The sequence below is a fragment of the Peromyscus eremicus genome, chromosome 3 (assembly GCF_949786415.1).
Source record: "Peromyscus eremicus chromosome 3, PerEre_H2_v1, whole genome shotgun sequence".
In the NCBI taxonomy this organism is placed as follows: Eukaryota; Metazoa; Chordata; class Mammalia; order Rodentia; family Cricetidae; genus Peromyscus; species Peromyscus eremicus.
This window is the reverse complement of record NC_081418.1, coordinates 134,958,611-134,978,888: the sequence shown is the minus strand read 5'-3', so window position 1 is coordinate 134,978,888 and position 20,278 is coordinate 134,958,611. Positions and strand designations below refer to the sequence as shown.

Below are 20,278 nucleotides of genomic sequence, written 5' to 3'. Positions count from 1 at the left end.
AGAAATGTAAAGGTAGCAAAACACAAAATATGAGTACTTACAGAGGGAGTAGTTATAAACCGAGTAACAGCATCCACACTGTGTAATCACCATATAAAAGTAGGTTTGTATGTACTTCAAAAGACAGTGTGTCCTGCTCAATCATATTATTCATTCCTCACCAGCGGGAGGGAGTATAATGATTTTATAAAAGTTAGTCCCTTGTTCTTTTCGGGTTTTTTTGTTTGTTTGTTTTTTGTTTTCTAGACAGAGTCTTACTATATAGCTCTGGTTGTCCTGGAACTCATTCTGTAGACCAGGCTAGCCTCAAACTCACAGAGATCCACCTGCCTCTGTCTCCCAAGTGCTGGGATTAAAGGCGATATCACCACCATCTTCCTTTTTTTTTTTTTTTTTTTAAGACAGGGTCTCACATAGCCCAAATCGCCTGTGTAGCTCAGAAGGCACAGGCTACCACACCAAGTTTATACCATGCTGTGTCTCAAGCCAGGGGTGTGTGCATGCTAGCGAAGAACTCTGAGTGCTATCTTCAGCCCTTTTTTTTTTTTCTTAATAGTTTCTATGAATGGGTATGTATTCCTTAATATAGTTTGTTCAATTTTGGAGATAATGTAATAATGACATGTATTTTCTATATGCGTGGGCGTTAAATTATCTCACTTTATTAATAATTATAATGCTAAACTTTTTCTAAAGTGATTTAAGTACCCAGACATGGTACTATAGTCCTGTACTCCAACACTGAGTCAGGAAACAGCTAAGTTCGAGGGCAATCTGGGACAGTTCTGTTTAAAAACAAAGTGTTTAAGCGCTAGTATTCTCATTATCCGTGTAGGAGTTTCTTTGTTCTACATCCCAGGCAACATTTGGTATTTTCAGGCTTTAATTTTAGCAGCTCTGGTGTGGACAATGCTACTTATTGTGGCTATAATTTGCATTTCCATCATTATGAATGAAATTGAGGAAGTTTTCTTCTGTTTGTTGACCTTGCAGATTTCTTTTGTGAAGTGTTGGTTCAAACCTCTAGTTCACATTTATGACTTTATTGTTAAGGCTTCCAGCTTTGTTTTTCTTGTTCCTGTGTGGTTCTTCCTGCATCCTGGACACATCTTTTAAATAAGGATAAGCATATTGAAGCATTATCTTTTCTCTTGCTTTATAGTACTGGGATTGGACCTGGGGCTCCAGCTATCCACCTTGTTTGGAGAAGGGGTCTCTCACTGGGCTGAGGCTTGCCAGTTCTGCTAGCCCGAACTGCCAGTGAACTCCTGTCTCCGTATCTCCAGAACTGGGATTACAAGTGGATGCTACTGTGCCCAGCATGTTTTACATGGGTACCGGGAATTGATAGTCAACACATGCTTGTGTGGAAAAGCACTCTACTCCCTGAGCATCTCCCTAGCCCCAGGTTCTTCTTCACACTGGTGGTCTTTCTTAGCTAGGGTCTCACATAGTCCAGCTGGCCTCAAACACTAGGTATCCAAGATGATCCTCCCACCTCAGTCTCCTGAAGGTTAGGATTACAGGCTTGTACCACCAAACTGGATTTATGTGGTGCCCGGGATCGATCCCAGTGCTTTGTAAATATTAGGCAAGTACTCTACTAACTGACCCTTATCCCATCTGGTGGCTTGTCTTTTGATAAACAAATGTCCCCAAATGTATCAATCTCCTCACCTTAGTTAGAATGAGGATTAAATACTCCTCACCTGTTTTATATTCCAGACTATAATCCAGAAGCAGAAGAGGTCTAGAGAATTCCAGGCCAGGCAGGACTACAGACAGAGATAACCTGTCTCAAAAAGCAAAAATAAGTAAATACTTCTGTCTTGAATTCTGGATATATTCTTCTAAATTATCTCCTAAAGCCTTTTATATGTACTCTGTAGTGTACTGGGAATAGATTTTTGTATATGACTTGAAGTAAGGATTCAATTTTATCTTTCTTCATATATATCTAGTTCTCAGAATCAGTAAGATATACATTATTTCTTTAATCCCATTAATCCACAGAGTCTATTTAATGAGCAAAGGAATTTATTTGGGGGTTAGCTCACAACCACGGGAGGTTTATTGTAGGGTACGGGAAAGTTGAGCTATGTCCCATGCTGATCTGCCTGGTTCAAGATCTCAGCATCCAAAACCACGAGGCAGCGAAGACAGAGCATACATCCCAGGTCTGAAGGGTCCCCCAGCAGCCACGCCCCAGGGCCATGTACCTCAAGGTCATAGGCAGATGTAACAGCTACCTGCTACCTCACTAGGAACGATGCTTTAGGGCATGGCTCACACAGCCACTACATCTCCCCCTTTTGTCTAAATAAGAAGGTTCTAACCTAATACAAAACTATGTACAATAGGAATGATTATTAAATATTGTCCAGGAGAAATAATGGATAATAACCTAAGCAAAATGGAACTACAGCCAACAAGAACAACATCAAACAAGAGACACATACTCAAATCCAGAGATGTCCAGAACATAGGTAAATGGTATGTTAGAGAGATTATTCCAAAAGCTGTCCTATCCTGAAGAATCTGAATTTAGTACTTAGTATGTTCTAGCTAAGATATAGGAAGACTGTAACTGTAACTGTTAGTCTTCAGCCCCATCAAAGACCTGAGGAGGAATATAAAAATACCTGAGAAAACAGGAAATGCACACAAGCAACTTTTGGAAACATTTCAAGAATAGACAGACAGCTGGCAGCCTGGACAGTCACCTAGTTTCTCAGCATTGTTGGGGCATCCAATTTGGCTACAGGCCTACACTATCTGACAGACCATTTTCAGAAGAAGGAATTTTGAGAGACCATCTTACCCTGTCTTGGCAAAGTTCAGTAGTTGCTTTTCCTTGTGTCCTGCTCGTCCAGAAAGGACAGTGTTCACACTGTGAGCAGTCAAGGTAAGGGCAGTTCTTTGCCTAGCAGGCCATTATGCGCCAGGAAAAAGACAAATTTCCAAATGGAGTGTCTTAAAAGGCCAACATTTAGGCTGGAGATATGGCTCAGAGGTTAGAAGCACTGGCTGTTCTTCCAGAGGTCCTGAGTTCAAGTCCCAGCAACCACATGGTGGCTCACAGGTATCTGTGTGTGTGTGGTTTTTTGAGACAGGGTTTCTCTGTGTAGCTTTGGAGCCTTTCCTAGAACTCACTCAATAGCCCAGGCTGGCCTCGAACTCACAGAGATCCGCCTGGCTCTGCCTCCGAGTGCTGGGATTAAAGGTGTGGGCCACCACTGCCGCGCACCACCACCCGGCCTTTTGGAAAATTTTTTTAGAAAATTTAAATACTCTGCTGTAGCTTAAGTTTTCCTGCCTGGCCCACAGTCAGGATATATCTCTTTCACCTGCCAGTCCCACAGCCTCTCAGACCCGACCAAGTAAACACAGAGACTTATGTTGCTTTCAAACTGTATGGCTGTGGCAGGCTTCTTGCTAACTGTTCTTATAGCTTAAATTAATCCATTTCCTTTAATCTATACCTTGCCACATGGCTCGTGGCTTACCGGCATCTTCACAAGCTGTTCCTCATCGTGGTGGCTGGCAGTGTCCCTCTGACTCAGCCTTCCACTTCCCAGCTTTATTCTCCTCCTTGCCCCGCCTATACTTCCTGCCTAGCCAACGGCCAATCAGTGTTTTATTGATTAATTAGCAACACATTTGCCATACATCCCACAGCACTCTGCATTCTTTTTAATCGTTAGCCTGGTCACCTCTCCAGTCCATGATGTACAATTTAAAAGTGTTGTGGGCTGGAGAGATGGCTCAGTGGTTAAGAGCATCGACTGCTCTTCCAGAGGTCTTGAGTTCAATTCCCAGCAACTATATTGTGCCTCACAACCACTTGTAATGAGATCTGGTGCCCTCTCGATCTGGTGCCCTCTTCTGGCCGCAGGGACATGTGCAGGCAGAACACTGTATACATAATAAATAAATAAATCTTTAAAAAAAAATAAAAAAAATAAAAGTGTTGTACAACTTGCCTTTATGTTATTATTTTGGATTTTTTTTTCTTGAGAAAAGGTCTTATTATATGTAGCCCAAGCTGGCCTTGAACTTGTAATCCTATTTCAGCCTCCCAACTCTTGGGATTATAAGTGTAATTCCTGGCTGTAATGTCATTTTCCTTTTAAGATTTCAAGTGTGGTGGTGCATGCTTTTAATCCCAGCACTTGGAGGCAGAGGCAAACTGATCTATGAGATTTAGGCCAGCCTGGTCTACCAACTGAGTTCCTGGATAGCCAGGGCTGTTACACAGGGAAACCCTGTCTTGAAAAAAACAACAAAAAAGGATTTTTTTAAAAAATTTTTGTGAGTTGGGAGGCCATCCTGGTCTGCTGAGCAAGTTCCAGGACAGCCAAGGCTACACAGAAAAACCCTGTCTTGAAAAAAATTAAAAATTGTACGTGTATGAGTATTTTGTCTGCATGTATGTATGTACATCATGTGCGTGAGGTGCCTGTGGAAGCCAAATGAGGGCATCAAAACCCTCTGGAGTTACAGCTAAGCCATCATGTGGGTGTTGGGAACAGAATCCAGGAACTCTGCAAGAACACCAAGTGCTCTTAACCACTTAGCCATTGAAAGGGAAAAATCAGTAGCCATCTTGAGAGACGCTTCCCCCTCCCCTCCTCCAAAGGAATTTGCTGACCAGCAGTTTTAGAAGTGATCAGAAATTGAGCTTAAGGCTGGGACAATAAATCTATGTATCCTGGACTTGGCAGAACAAGATATAGGGAGTAATGGACTATATGTTCATTATATATATGTTCACTATATGATGGGGAAGTTGACCTTAGAGGAGAGTAGGACTGGAACAATAAATCTGAATGTATATATCCTGGGTTCAACAAAAGCAGGACATAGGGAGTAAAAATTTATGTCTCTGTAGATACCCTGAATCCTGTTAGCCATCAGTAACCTCATGCTTATAGTTCAGCCAGTAACTTCAAAGAACTGCCTCACCCCTAGCCCCCTCGTCCAATCCCAAGCTGCATGTAAACTTTTCCTATATAAACCCCTTAAAGTGAGTGCTTGGGGCCGTCCTCCTCCACCTGCTGTGTCTGATGTTGGGCATGGACCAAGCTTGCTTGTTTTGTTAATTAAAAACCTCTGTGTGCTTGCATCGGATAATGGCTCTGTGGTGGTCTTGCTTGGGGGTCTTGTGACCCGGGCACAACACCATCTCTCCAGCCCCTGTGGTATCACTTACACTTTTCCTTTCATACCTTGCATCAAATCCACTTGCAAATAATGTTCACTGGACCTTTAAATTCAGAGTCCAACTACTTACTCATTTCTACCGCTTCTGCTTGGCCCTCATCAGCTTCATCGTTCACCTGAACACTTGAAGTAGTCTCTAGTTCATCTTACAGTTTCTGTCTACAGCTATCACAATCGTTGTTTAAAAACTTTGCAAAACCCAGGTGTAGTGTTACACAACTTGAACCCCAGCACTAGGGAGGTAGAGGCAGGTGGAGCTCTGTGAGTTAGAGGATAGCCCACTCTACATTAGTGAGTTCCAGGATAGCCAGAGCTATATAGTGAGACTCTGTCTCCAAAAAAAAAAAAAAAAAAAAAAAAAAAAAGCCCCATTACATTGTCTGTAGATGAATCTGTGGAGTTCTTTTAAAAAAATTACTTACTTCCCTTTAATCCCAGCACTTGGGAGGCAGAGGCAGGCAGGTTTCTGTAAGTTTGAGACCAGCCTGGTCTGCAGAGCCAGGGCTACACAGAGAAACAAACAACTGTCTGGGAAACAAACAAACAAAAGACCAACTGACTTTATATGTTTCTTTTTCCTGCACGTATGTATGTGCACCACATGCATGCCTGGTGCCTCAGAGCCCATTCAAGTCCCTGAAACTAGAGTTAAAGACGACCGTAGGTGCTGGGAATCAAACCTAGGTCCTCTGCAAGGGCAACAAGTGTTCTTAAATGCTGAGTCACCTCTCTAGCCCTGGGGTTATTTTCCTGATTAATGATTTATGTGGCAGGGCCCTGCCCATTGTGGGTGACACCACCATCGGGCAAGCAGTCCTGGAAGGTGTAAGAAGGGTGTTGAATGTGAGCCCTGGAGCTCAAGTCAATAAGCAGCATTCCTCACGTCCTCCACTAAGATCCTACCCTGACTTCCCTTCAAGATGGACTGTGATCAGGACATGGAAGCCAAATAAACTCTTTCCTCCTCAAGTTGTTTTTGGACAGCGTTTTATGGCAATAGAAAGCCAAGTAGGCCAGGTGGTTTATGGCGAATCAATACTAGTCTCAGATTTCTCCTTCCTTGTTGCCCTCTTTCCTAATCCTTTTCTCTCTCTCTCTCAGCTCAGTATATCTCACACTGGCCTGGAACCCATGTAGCCCAGACTACCTTTGAACCTAAGATATTCCTGTCTGAGCCTCCCAAGTGCTAGATTAAAGCATATCCCACTATGCCTGGCTTTCTTTAGGGAGGTGACAGAACCAGATAAGCATGCACTTGGGTGCTGTGTGTCTTCCTCTCACAGGTTACTTAGGAAGCTCACATCTCTAGGCCTAGGCCTGTCTCTCTTCCTATGCGCTTTTTTTTTTTTTTTTTTTTTTGGTTTTTCGAGACAGGGTTTCTCTGTGTAGCTTTGCACCTTTCCTGGGACTCACTTGGTAGCCCAGGCTGGCCTCGAACTCACAGAGATCCGCCTGGCTCTGCCTCCCGAGTGCTGGGATTAAAGGCGTGCGCCACCACCGCCCGGCGATTTAAAGATTTTTTAAACAGGGTCTCTCACACTGTAGCACAGGCTAGCTTCGAATGCAAAGCAATCCTCCTGCCTCAGCCTCCTGAATGCTGGGATTACAAGTGCCCAGCTAAATCCTTTACTCTTTAAATTTCCTCAAATGCCTTCGTTCCACTTACAATTTTCTCCTGTCAACTGAGATTCAAGTACTCAAAACATAACGATCACGTGTGGTAACCATGGCCAAAAGTCTGGTCATGCGGTACAGCTCTGAAAATTTAACGGAAGAAAACCTTAAAAGTCTGACCAATACATTCCCCGCTCCCTTTACCATTTGGGGTTTTGTTTTGTTTCCTTTTGAGACAGGTTCTCAAATAGCCCAGACTGGCCTGGGACTTGCTGTGTAGCTGAAGCTGGTTTTGAACTCCTGATCCTCCTGCCTCTACCTTGCAAATGCAAGGAGAGGAGCCATGTGCCGCCACTCCCGGCTCCTATACGTTTTAAAACTTTTCTCCGTAGAAACATGAGTGGTTGAACTACCCAAACTATGTCTCCCACCGCTAACTCGGTCACTTTGCCTTCCTCTCTCCCCCTCTCTCCCCATTTTTTCCGTTCTGCGTCTTCGCGCCTGCCACTGAAGCTCAAGTCGCCGTAGCAACGCTGAGCCGCCGCCCTCTGCTCCTCCTCTCCCTCCCGCCGCTCCCGGACTACCCGGCGACCCCGGATCTTCCCCGAGCTGGGGATTCCTCGGCACGCCGCACCCACCGCTCGCTCTTGCACCGAAAGGCCTTTATCAACAGAGCGGAAGCTCTCTAGTTTCCAGCCGCGGGAAAACGGAAGCAGGCCCAGAGCCGCCCGGAACCCGCCTCCCGAGAGCGGAAGTACGGCCGGAAGCTGGCCATAGAAGCGGGTGGCTAGAGCGACCCTGCGGGAGGCGGCAGGAAAGGCTGGGAGCAGCTGCCGGAGGTGACGGAGCGGCCGCCCCGCCCCGCCCCGTGCGCTGGAAGACGAGGCTTCCAGGTAGCGACCGCACTCGGTCCCAGGGTACGACCGGGCCTTGGGCGCGGACCTGCTGTCCCCGGAGTGCGTCTTTAAGGGAGGGGGGTGGAGCCACGAGTCAGGAGCGTGGAGGTGAGGTCACGTGGTTGCGGGCGCGTGCAGGACAGGAGTTCGGAGCTGGGGGCGCCGGGAGCGTCGTCGTTGGGGTGGACACCATGTGCCACCGCGTCCCTCGCCACCTCTTCTGTAGTAGAGCTCAATGGGGTGCACGTGGTGGGGCCTGGGGCTAGGCCCCGCGCTGGGGGAGAGGGTGGGCGTGGCAGCCAGGATGTGGCGGACTTTAAGGAACTGGTGACCTGGTTTCTCACTGCAGAAGTGGCGTTAGTGCCTCTCGAGTGCAGTCCCCTGCCCTTGACAGGACAGTGTCCGGGGACCTTTTAGCTTCACGTTCCTCTTCCCTTGCAGCTCCAGACAGCTCGAGACCAGAGCCCCGCACCTCGGTGCAGCCATGAGTGCCGAGGTGAAGGTGACGGGCCAGAACCAGGAGCAGTTCCTGCTCCTTGCCAAGTCGGCTAAGGGGGCCGCGCTGGCCACACTCATCCATCAGGTGCTGGAGGCCCCTGGTGTCTACGTGTTTGGGGAACTGCTGGATATGCCCAATGTTAGAGAGGTAGGTTGCTTGCCTGGGTAGTCCACAGAGAACCTTGGGGCCGAAAGTTTCCTGTAAGAGTGCCTGGGCTCATTTTTAGCCCCTGACTACTCTGGTGAACAGGGCAGTGATAATTAACAGTCAAATCAAATAAAGGTCTTCATTTTCTCTTTGGAGATAAGGGGGTCTGTAAACTTAGTGCTCACTCCCTGTACACACACACTTTTTCAGACAGGATTCACTGTGAAGACTAGTAGTAGTCGTCTTCATCTGGCTTGGCCTTGGACTAGTCCTCCTGCCTATGCCTTGTGCAGAATTTTAACTTTTTCTTATTTAAAAATGTGGAATTCTTCACGAATTTATGTCATTTTTGCTCAGGGACCATGCTGGTCTTCTTTGTATATGTGCTGCCTAAACAAGCAGGGATTTTTTTTTTTTTTTTTTTTCCCCAAGACTGTTTCTTTGTGTAATAGCTCTGGCTGTCCTGGAACTCGCTTTTTAGACCAGGATGACCTTAAACTCAGAGAGATTTACTTGCCTCTGCCCCTGAGTGCTGAGATTAAAGATGTGTGCCACCTCCGCCGCCGCCGCCGCCGCCGCCGCCGCCGCCGCCGCCACCACCACCACCACCACCCAGCTCGATTTTTAATTTTTAAGCAAAAGAGCATGCCATTCAGAATATTACTTGTAAGTTCCAGCTTGTCCACCAGTGTGATCCCTCTTACTAATCTTGTCATCAGCCGGGTAGGAGGGGTACACCTTTAATCCCAGCACTCAGGAGTCAGAGTGAGGTGGAGCTCTGAGTTCAAGGCCAGCCTGGTCTACAGAGTTTCAGGACAACCAGGGCTACACAGAGAAATCCTGTCTTGGTGAAAAAAAAAAATCATGTCACCTTGATCAGAGAAACCTTATTAAAAGGCTCAGTTTTCTCTTAAAAATGGTTATGAGAACCTAGAACATAACTCAGTTGATAGAATACTTGCCTAGCATTCATGGGGCTTTGAGTTCCATTTCAGAACATGGGATGCTAAGGCAGGGGGGATCACAAATTTTAGGCCAGCCTGGGCAACTTAGACTCCATCTCAAAAAGGAGTAGAGATGTAGCTCAGTGAAAGAGCCCTTGTCTATAGTATACAAGGCTTTCTCTAGGTTGAATTCTCAGAACTGCAAAAAAAAAAGAAAACAAACAAACAAACAAAAAACTAAAAAGTACTGCCCCTCACAATTACAGAAGTAAAATTGTGGGAAAGTCTAAAGTCTCCTAAAAATGAAAAGAATGAGCATATTATGCTATGTTAGCTCCCCAAGTGTCCAAATGTTGCATATACTAATTCATTTAAGGTAGATAATGAAGACAGTGCCTTCTTTCCAAAGACAGTGGTAAACTGCTATGAACAGAATAAAGAACCATTCACAGAAATGGCTGAGTCAAGAGCTTGAAGTATAGAGCAAATGGATTGCCAATACTGTGGCACCAGCCTGTGTCCTGAGAGTGGTGTGTGTCTAAACTGAGCCACGTTTTAGAATGCCTGTGGTTGAATCAGAGGGTACAATGTATTTTGGGTTGCCGTTCATAGAAAACTGGCTATCTTTTATTCCTGATTTATCTACAGTGAACTAGAGTATATCCTTAAGACAAGTAGAAGAAACATTTCCCAATTGCCTGACAGTATTTAGTATTCTGCAAAGTACAAGACATAGGTTTGCCCTTCAAGCTTGTATTCAGTTAAAGAGATCAGATAAATGGATAAAATGTATAAGCCAGTTATTTGGCAAGAGTTTACTTCAAAGGCCGCAGTTCTGCTGCATCCTTGTAGGCTAGCGGATGCTAGGTCTATAGCCTTGTTAGAAGATATTGTTAGGTGAGAATCTGCAGGGATGACATGCCAGGATGAGTGAGTGGTGATATGAAATACTAGTGGATGATATAAAACCACCTCACTGAGGACAATCTGAAACAGAGGCCATAAATTCTATGCCCTCTGAGGGCCAAAATTACATATTTACAATGTCTAATGTGTGTGTGTGTGTGTGTGTGTGTGTGTGTGTGTCTGATACTCTGAACACTGAATGTGTATGGGTTTTTTGGTTTGTTTGGTTTTTTTTCGAGACAGGGTTTCTCTGTGTAGCCCTGGCTGTCCTGGAACTCAATTTATAGACCAGGCTGGCCTGGAACTCACAAAGATCCGCCTGGATCTGCCTCCCAAGTGCTGGGATAAACGGCGTGTGCCACCACCGCCCGGCTTGAACACTAAATGTTTCACCCCTGATTTAGAGTAGGGATTCAATGCATAGTATAACAAAGGGCTAAAGGTAGAAGTGAGCCCTTAGAGAAACTGTACGTTGGGAGATGTAGAGAAAGCCTCTTGGTGGACCAGGATAGGTACTGTTGGGAGGGATGGGGTCAGAAAGTTGGTTCAGTAGTTCCTTCCTGTCACCTCCCTTATGTTCTTATGCAGTTGGCAGAAAGCGACTTTGCCTCCACCTTCAGGCTGCTCACAGTGTTTGCCTATGGGACCTATGCTGACTACTTAGGTAAATAGGGGCTGGAGCTGTGGAGCTGTGGAGCCAGAAGGGTGGTTTCTGGAGAGAGTTGGAAGAAATTCCTGGGATGCCCTACTTAGGTGCCATAAATGAACCTGGGCAGCCTAATTGGTGCAGAAAACATATAAGAAACTGCTAAAAATAAGACTCCCGGGCTTCTGTCCCTTTCCCTAGCTGAAGCCAGAAATCTCCCCCCACTCACCGAGGCTCAGAAGAATAAGCTTCGACATCTGTCAGTTGTCACTCTGGCTGCCAAAGTCAAGGTAAGTGACAGTCCTGCCACCTACCTATTGTTTGTTCCTGGGAGTCTGTCTGCACCTGGAGAGCCATTGACTGCCCTCCCTCTGTCTCCTCGTCCGAACTGGAACAACATTACTGCAGTCATGCGGGCCGATAGTCTCTCAGTTTGACCCGAAGTTCTAAGTTACCATCTCTTGTGTCTGGTGTCAAAATAGCCACTAGGACACCCATCATGTTTCATTCACCATACAGAATTCCAGGCCAACAAAGCCTCAGCTTTGGGGTTCTTCTCCTGTGAAGCACCAGACTTGTTTGCTAAAATGAGACATATGTGTACCTCAGAGGTGTCTGTGTCCTTGTGGGAGCAGCTTTTTGTCACATTGCGTCATGTGTCCCTAGCCTTCAGTCTCCCAGTTGTTAACTAGAATTGAGTCCTGGTGATTTTTGCTGGAATCCAGCTCGTGGTTGTGGATGCCTCAGAGGTGGTGCCAGCTTGTAACTTGGCTAAGTCTTAAGTGTTAAACAGAGTAACTCCAGACCCTTCCCATAATCTTCTGATGTCAAGCTGATGTAATACAATAGCCTTAGCTACTACTAAAGAAAGGGCACCAGGAAGATGCCATTTCTTTTGCTGTGCTGTGGGAGGTGAGCATCTGTCATGTGTTTTAAGAGTGTCTTTTTTGAGTCTGGTGTCATGTCTCATGTAACCCCAGCACTTGGGAGGCTGATGCAGAAGGATTAGTATGAGATCAAGTCTAGCCTGAACTACGTAGTGAGTTCCAAGCCAGCCTGGGCTATAGAATGAGAGCCTGTGTCAAGTATTTTCTAGGAGATGGTTTAGGAATAAGAGTGGAGGGCATGCAGAATTTGGTAGTGGGAAAAGGGAATGAGATTATGGGAAGTCCTTCTCTGCTTTTGAACCCTCCAAACCCTGGTCTGACCCCTGGACCCAGTGTATCCCGTATGCAGTGTTGCTGGAGGCCCTTGCCCTGCGGAATGTGCGCCAGCTGGAAGACCTCGTGATTGAGGCTGTCTATGCGGATGTCCTTCGTGGCTCTCTGGACCAGCGCAATCAGCGGCTAGAGGTTGACTACAGCATTGGGCGGGACATCCAGCGCCAGGACCTCAGTGCCATTGCCCGAACCCTGCAGGAGTGGTGAGAACCTGTCAGGCCTTGACCTCTCCCTTATACAACCAGGAGAAAGCAGGGACTGAGCTGTGGAGGGTTAGCCCTGGAGGAGAGAAAAAGACCAGTACTTTCCTCCAGAGGCTTCCGAGGGAGCAGGCTTCAAGGGGACACTGGGTGCGAAGAAGCAGGATTGTTGAAGTAATTGGGGAAGGTAATGGGGGTGGTGCACTTGAGGGTTCTTAATGGGAAACTTGTCACTCTCATAGGGTGAATTTAGAACAATGGCGCATAACACCATGGGTCATGGGTCTCTCTTCCCTTTCCTTCTTTGTATCCCCGTCTAACTTTAGTGTGATCTCACTATGTATTCCAGGCTGCCCTTGAACTCAAAATCCTTCTGCCTCTGCTTCCCAGTATTGAGATTACAGGCTGCACTATTGTGCACCACCATGCCTGGCACTCCGGGGTTTTGTTTTTGGTTTTGTTTTCTTTTGGTTTTTTCGAGACAGGGTTTCTCTGTGTAGCTTTGTGCCTTTCCTGGAACTTACTCTGTAGACCAGGCTGGCCTTGAACTCACAGAGATCTGCCTGACTCTGCCTCCCGAGTGCTGTGTGGTTTCCACTCTCATCTTTTTGTTGCTGTTTTCATTTACTTTATTTGTAGTTTTTTATTTATTATTTGTAGTTGGGGGGGGATGGGTATGCAGGTGAGTGCAGGTGCTCAGCGGCCAGAGGTGTCAGATCCCCCTGGAGCTGGTGGTTGGGAGCCTCCTGGTGTAGGTGCTGGGAATCAAACTCCGGTTCTCTGCAAGAGCAATAGGTGTTCTCCACCACTGAGCCGTTTCTCCAACAACCCCCAGCCCCACCCACGGTGTCTGTATCACTCTACTACTTCCTTTTCCCTTTCGGATCCTATTCCAGGGTTTTTGCTGATGAGAATACTGTTGTAGCTGGTTCCCAGGTGCCCTGATGAGGGCACCCAGCTTAGACAAGGGGTTTGAGTCTAGCTTGCAGGCTTGCTTTTGAGTTGTTGGGGTTTTTTTTTTTGTTTTGTTCTGTTTCTGTTTTGTTTTGGTTTGGTTTTTGGTTTTTAATATTTTTACTTTTCTGTGTATGAATGTTTTGCCTGCATGTATATCTGTTTGCCATGTGTGTGCCTGGTGTCTGTGGAGGTCAGAAGAGGGCACCAGATCCCCTGGAACTGGAGTTGTATGCAGTTGTGAGCCACCAAGTGGGTGCTGGAAATTGAATCTTGGTCCTCTGTAAGAGCACCCAGTGCTCTTAACCACTGAGCCATCTCTCCGGCCCCTTGAGTTTGTTTGTTTTTATGGAGTCTGTGATCGCAGCCCTCTTCTGCTGACACTTTGCTCCTGCCCTGACTCCCACAGGTGCGTCGGCTGTGAGGTGGTGCTCTCCGGCATCGAGGAGCAAGTCAGCCGTGCCAACCAGCACAAGGAGCAGCAGCTGGGCCTGAAGCAGCAGATCGAGAGTGAGGTGAGCAGGCAGGGAACAGGGTCAACTGCAGCTCCCCAGCCTGGGCTCCTGGCCTGTGCACAGGGGCTGGGATGTGGCTGAGGCAAACTGATAAAATAATCGGGACCTGTCAGGTTCTGGAACCTTCTTTGCTATCCTCCATTCCTTTCCTCCTGATAGGTTGCCAACCTTAAGAAAACCATTAAAGTCACAACGGCAGCAGCTGCTGCAGCCACTTCTCAGGATCCTGAGCAACCCCTGACAGAGCTGAGAGACCCAGCTCCTGGCACCACCCAGCGCCAGCCCAGCAAGAAAGCCTCAAAGGGCAAGGGGTGAGCCCGTGCGGGGAGCCGCTTGTGTCTGGGTACCCCACTTTTACCTCAGGGACGTCAGCCTGGCTGCTCCAGCTGCTTTAGTCATTTGCATGGGGTCGGGAATGGGGGTGACCTCCAGGAATTAGGAGACCCCTTGCATCCCCTCTCTCTCTCTTCCCCTTGCCAGACTCCGAGGGAGCGCCAAGATTTGGTCCAAGTCGAACTGAAAGGACTTGTTTCTTCCCTGGGAATGTGGGGTCCCAGCTGCCTACCTGCCTACCCCTTAGGAGTCCTCAGAGAGCCTTCCTGTGCCCCTGGCCAGCTGATAATCCTAGCTCATGACTTTTCATCTCCTCCACCCCCAGGCATAAGCCACACCCTCTGTAGGGAGAAGGCCAGTACCGGTCACGTTCTGTTGGTACTTGTTATGTGTTCCATTGCCTCTTCCTGCCACGCTTGCGTTCATCCTTCTTCACTCGGCTCCGTTTCTGCCCATTACCCATGTCCTTGAGCAGGTTGGCAGTCCTCTGGAGGGTGCTGGCTCGTCACCACCCACAGGTGTTCTCTACCACGCCTACCCCTGCATGCCTAATCTGCAGTTCCTCCTCCCTCCCCGTGCCTATTGGGCTGCATCTGAAAAGCCATGGGGAAGGGTGTCCTCCACCTTCATCCCAGCCTTAGAGTTCTGGAGCCAGTCTGCCATTCTGGGAGTCGCTGGACACTTTGATCCCAGAATCTCATCACACTACAGTTGTTTCTTGTCCTTTCTCGTCTTCTTGGCCTGGGAACACTGCTGCTTCAGTGGGCCCAGAGCCTGAGAACAGCTATTTTTGAGATGTTAAGAAATGTTTCTTTGTTAGCTAATCATCTTAGGAGACCCAATGGAAATCCTGGAAGGATTTAGATCTCTTCTTGTGATTTTGGTGGGGAAGGGAATATAGATTGTATATTTAAAGAAAGGTATATATGAATAGGTCTATATATAACATGACACAGAAATAAATCTATGAGAAATCTGTGTACAAAAATGCCAGGAACTGGGTCTCTTCTGTCTTTGATGTCTGTTAACAGGGAGAAGATTAATCCCCAGTCCACTCTAAAGCCAAGTGCTGGAAAGTGAAAAGAACCACATACTGTTGGCAGACTCTTGGCTAGCAGCCAGGAGGCCTAGACCCTGGACAAGTTGCTCCATACCTCAGCCCATGTTCAGAAGTAACGGGCACCTACTGAGCACCACCGTGTCCTAAGAGTGCACATGCAGACTGACCGTCACTGTCCCTGTGCTCAGGACCTGCAGTGCAGTCTGTTTCTTTGACCTCACAGAATGACAAGGGTAGTGAACTTGAATTTTCACATTGAAAACACATAAAACTATTAGCTTTGTTGGTCTTTGGCCCTTTTGTCCACATTAGAGTTTCCCAAGAAGTATGGCAGGAGATCGTCCTAGAGCGCTGCTTGCTTCCTAGAAGTGGGGAACACAGTTGAAGGTGGGCATTTGGACCCTCACTCAAATGTGAAGTGCTGTCTTTGAGGGCCTGGTGGGTCTACTCGACTGGGCCCGTGCTGTTCGCTAGCTGGGAATTGAGGACAACTTGCTTTTTTTTGACAGGGCCTCTCTCACAGGCCCTGGCTGTCCTGGAACTCCCTCTGTTGAGCAGGGTGGCCTAGACTCAGAGATCCACCTGCCTCAGCCTCCAGAATGCTGGGATTAAAGACATGTGCTACCATGCCTGGCTATAGACAAATTACTTTTAACTGCTCCTAAAGCTAGTAGTCATTGGACTAGAAAGCCTTGGTGTTTTGTTTTTTGTTTGTTTGTGGGTAGTTGTTGTTCTGAGACAGTCTCATGTATTCCAGGCTAGCCTTGAACATACTATGTGGCTAAGGATGACTTGAATTTAGGATCCTCCTGCCTCCAGCTGAGTGCTGGGATTACAGGCGTGCACCACCAAACCTGCTTCAGTTGACACTCTTGGTTTCTCAGCTTTGCCCTAGATAAGCTGGTTGGTTCTCTTCTGAAATAAACCTTTTTTTGTCCCTGACAAAAAAAGTGTATAGAAGGTGCCGGTTTCTGGTGTTTTGAGCCTGCCCTCTGACCCCTACTCATGCCCCAGTTTTTCCCTTGGAACTTAGTTATCTTCTTTCATGGAGGTTGGTTCCAGACCACTACTTCTACATTTAACATTAACAGCTCTAAAATCCAGACTGGCTTTGAGCTGCCTGAGGAGCGGGACCGTCCTATTCCTCAGTATACAGTAATGCAGTGTGCTTTGGGGGCACCGAGAGCTCTTGCTTTCAAAGCATAGGGGAAGGGAGATGATTGCTGGGGAAGTAGGGCTCAGTTGGGCTTTGTGTTTGTTTTTAAGACAGCATCTCTCTTTGTAGTCCTGGCTGTCTTTGGAACTCTGTGTAGACCAGGCTGACCTCAAATTCACAAAGATCTCCTTCCCTCTGCCTCCCGAGTGCTGGGATTAAAGGCATGCTACTATGCCTGTTGAGGGCTCAGTTTTTAATCTTGGAATTTGTCCAAGGATCCCGTGTGCTCAGGGCACTAGGGAGTCCTCTCAACGAGAACATACCAATACCCATGTGTGCCCCTCTGTGTTGCCACCTTAGATGTGCAGCCCCAAATCACGAAAGTCCAGAGTTCACACACATGAGCATGACAAATGATTAAGCCAGGGGCTGGAGGGAGATGGCTCAATGGATAACATGTTTGCTGTGCAAGCTTGAGGGCCTGGGTGCAGATTCCCAGAATCCACTGCAGATTCTGGCAGGGTGTGGCTGCAATCCCAGGGCTTCCAGAAGATGGCCTGTGAAGACAGAGTACCCTGAAGCTCACGAGCCAGCTAACCAGGCACTTCCTGTGGGGGAAAGAGCATGCTGACAAGAAACACTTTCAAATGAGGTGGAACGTGAGGACTGACATCTAAGGTTGTCCTCTGACCTCCCAGACTCACATAAAGACTTAAAAGGGCTAGAGAAGCCTGGGCGGGCGGTGGTGGCGCACACCTTTAATCCCAGCACCCAGAGGCAGGTGCATCTTTGTGAGTTCGAGGCCAGCCTGGTCTACAGAGTGAGATCCAGGAAGAGTGCAAAGCTACACAGAGAAACCCTGTCTCGGAAAAAAAAAAAAAAAAATGGGGGAGGGCGCCGCTAGAGAGAAGGCTCAGAGGTTAAGAGCACAGCCTGCCTCTTCCAGAGTTCAAGGTCAATTCCCAGCAACCACATGGTGGCTCACAACCATTTGTAATGAGGTCTGGTGCCCTCTTCTGGCCTGGCAGAACACTGTATACACAATAAATAAATCTTTAAAAAAATATTTAAAAAGAAAAAAGACTTCAAAAGGTTAAGCCAGTCAGATGCAGTGGTACATCTTTGTCAGCTTAGGAAGATGAGGCAGGAGGTTCTCAAGTCCAAGGCTAGCCTGAGCTACATATTGAGGTCCCCTCAAAAAAATAAAGGAGCTGGGCTGTATAGCTCATTGGTAGAGTGTTTACCTACTGCTCTTTTGTTTTGTTTTGTTTTTTGAGACACGGTTTCTCTGTGTAGCTTTGGAGCCTGTCCTGGATCTCACTCTGTAGACCAGACTGGCCTCGAACTCACAGAGATCCGCCTGTCTCTGCCTCCCGAGTGCTGGGATTAAAGGCGTGCACCACTACCGCCCAGCTTTACCTACTGCTCTTAAGACCATGATTTTGGTCCCTGATACCACCACCTTGTGTAGTAAGTACCCACTTGAGCTGGTAAAGAAGGGTCAACATGTTGGAGTCTCTTGCCTCCAGGTCTGATAAAAGCATGAGTTCGATCCCTGGGCCCACATGGAATGAGAGAACTGACTCCTGCAGGTTATCCCTTGATTGTATGTGTGTGTGTGTGTGTGGGGTGCATAAATAAATAAATGTAATAGATTAAAAACAAGCAGAAATCTGAAGGCAGAGTAGCAGATGGTCCACACAGATTAGAGCATGCCTAGTCTGGTTTTTTCCTTTGCTTGTCATATTTGTATTTTTAGCATTTTAATTTAATATAAATAAGTGTTTGCCTGCATGTGTGTCTGGGTACCGCATGTGTGCGTGGGCGGTGCCTGCAGAGGCCAGAAGAGGGCATCAAATCTCCTGGAACTGGGGTAAGTCATGAGCTACCATGTGAGTGCTGGGAATCAAATCTGGGTCCTCTGCAAGAGCTACCTATGCTCTTACTCAGGACTCATCTCTCTAGACCCTAAAAACCTTTATATTTTAAAAATAAAATAGAAATGAGCTTACAAAGTAGAGGGTGTCCATAAGCTTTTTCATCCAGTTTTGCTTTCACCCTGTTAGAGAGATTGCTCCCCACCCCACTCCCCTGCTCATTTTTGTTTAGTTTGGGTTTTTGGAGCCAGGGTTTCCTGTAGCCCTGGCTGGCCTGGAACTTACTGTGTAGGTAAAGGTGACCTTGAATTCCTGGTCCTCTTCTTCCTCAAGTGGGATTACAGGCATGTGCCATCATACATACCTACAGGATCTTGCTATATAGCAGAGACTGACCTGGAACTCCTTGTGTAGTTTTTTTTTTTTTTTTTTTTTTTTTTTTTTTTTTTTTTTTTTTTTTTTTGGTTTTTCGAGACAGGGTTTCTCTGTGTAGCTTTGTGCCTTTCCTGGGACTCACTTGGTAGCCCAGGCTGGCCTCGAACTCACAGAGATCCGCCTGGCTCTGCCTCCCGAGTGCTGGGATTAAAGGCATGCGCCACCACCGCCCGGCCTTGTGTAGTATTTTATTGAATAGTGTTAGAGATCAGAAATTTCCAGAGGCTGGAGAATGGTTCAGTCGTTAAGAGTGCATACTATTGCATAGGACCCAAGTCCAGTTGGATTCCTAGCCCCTTATAACTGTGATTTCAGCTCCATAAGGACTTGATGAGTGGCACCTGCATTCCCTTGAACATGCCCACACACAGAAGCACACATAGCTGCAATAAAAATAACTCAAGAAAACCCGGTGAAATCCGTACATAAAATGACTACTGAACCTCGTAAGTAGTAGGAAAATGTTTTTTACTTAGATGAACTTAGTCTAACAGGTGGGTAGGACAGTTTAGGGATATATAAAGCATTGTTACTGCTCTGCACAAATCAGTCTCAACTTAGGACCTTAAGGCAGCCTGTTAGCTAGGATCGTAGTGCATACCCGTAATCCTGGCATTTGTGGTGCTGAGGTTGAACTGCAAGTTTGGGGCCAGCCTGGGCTGCGTTGTACCAGGCTACCCAGGTCTATGTAGCAAGTCCTTCCCTGTCACAAAACAAATCCTTAGCATATTGTCTTTGATTGTATGATTAAAAAACTGGGTAGAGCTGAGCTGAATTCTTGCTTCGGGGTTTCCCACAAGGCTATAATTTAGGTGTGAGCTATTGGGCTGATTGAAACTCAGTGGTGGCACACTCGTCTGTCATGGGTTTGATCGCCAGGACCACAAAAGGAAAAGGCGTTAAATAAGGCCACGGTTCTCTGAGGCTCAAATGTGGTCAGCAGGAGTCACTTGATGGGTGACTGTACTGAGGGCCTTACCAGGACACTGACCGATGGTTAGTGGCCACTCAGGTCGCCCTCACCATCATAACAAGAACCAGAAAGACTACACCAGCAAGATGAAGTCACAGAGAGTGACAGTCCATCATTTCCACCACTGGGCCATCCAGCCTGTGCTCAAGAGGGGGGGAATTTTTTTACACAGGGTGAGCCTAGAAGCAAGCAGAGAACGCTGGCAGCCATGATGGAAATTGCCCACCAAAGGCAGTATTTCTGTGGCATTATTTCAAAGTCACCAGCGTGGAAATCCCTGTGCAAGCTGGGCAGCGGTGGTGCACACCTTTAATCCCAGCACTTAGGAGGCAGAGACAGTCAGATCTCGAAATACATTTAAAATAGAGCAATTGCCAGGTGGTAGTAGTGCATGCCTTTAATCCCAGCACTCGGGAGGCAGAAGCAGGCAGATCTCTGAGTTCAAGGCCAGCCTGGTCTACAGAGTGAGTTCCAGGCCAGCCAGGACTGTTACACAGAGAAACTCTGTCTTAAAAACAACCTTTGTGCCCGTTTCTATCAAATTAGTTTATATAAGTTTTTGTTTTTTGTTTTTCGAGACAGGGTTTCTTTGTGTAGCTTTGGAGCCTGTCCTGGAACTCACTCTTGTATCCCAGGCTGGCCTCAAACTCACAGAGATTCACCTGCCTCTGCCTCCCGAG

General features: G+C 47.0%; 1 protein-coding gene across 6 annotated transcripts; it reads left to right on the top strand.

The window, feature by feature from the left end:
• The first annotated feature begins 7,598 nt into the window (after positions 1-7,598).
• Cops7a (COP9 signalosome subunit 7A) lies at positions 7,599-15,385 on the top strand. Of its 6 annotated transcripts, none has more exons than XM_059258580.1 (8): positions 7,599-7,730; positions 8,175-8,379; positions 10,818-10,893; positions 11,077-11,165; positions 12,096-12,298; positions 13,659-13,764; positions 13,924-14,075; positions 15,129-15,385. In XM_059258580.1, the coding sequence occupies exons 2-8, from the start codon at positions 8,218-8,220 to the stop codon at positions 15,175-15,177; spliced, it is 837 nt and encodes a 278-aa protein (XP_059114563.1). In that variant the 5' UTR covers positions 7,599-7,730; positions 8,175-8,217; the 3' UTR covers positions 15,178-15,385. The 6 variants fall into 6 exon arrangements, with proteins under 6 accessions (XP_059114563.1, XP_059114564.1, XP_059114565.1 ...); XM_059258581.1 differs by having other exon boundaries at positions 7,607-7,754; XM_059258582.1 differs by lacking the exon at positions 7,599-7,730 and adding an exon at positions 7,764-7,841.
• Positions 15,386-20,278: the final 4,893 nt, after the last annotated feature.

Excerpts from the sequence above, each read along its gene's own strand:
- Cops7a (XM_059258576.1), top strand. Across the intron at positions 8,380-10,817 it reads ATATGCCCAATGTTAGAGAG|TTGGCAGAAAGCGACTTTGC; the intron begins GTAGGTTGCTTG and ends GTTCTTATGCAG. Across the intron at positions 14,076-15,128 it reads AAAGCCTCAAAGGGCAAGGG|GGAGAAGATTAATCCCCAGT; the intron begins GTGAGCCCGTGC and ends GTCTGTTAACAG.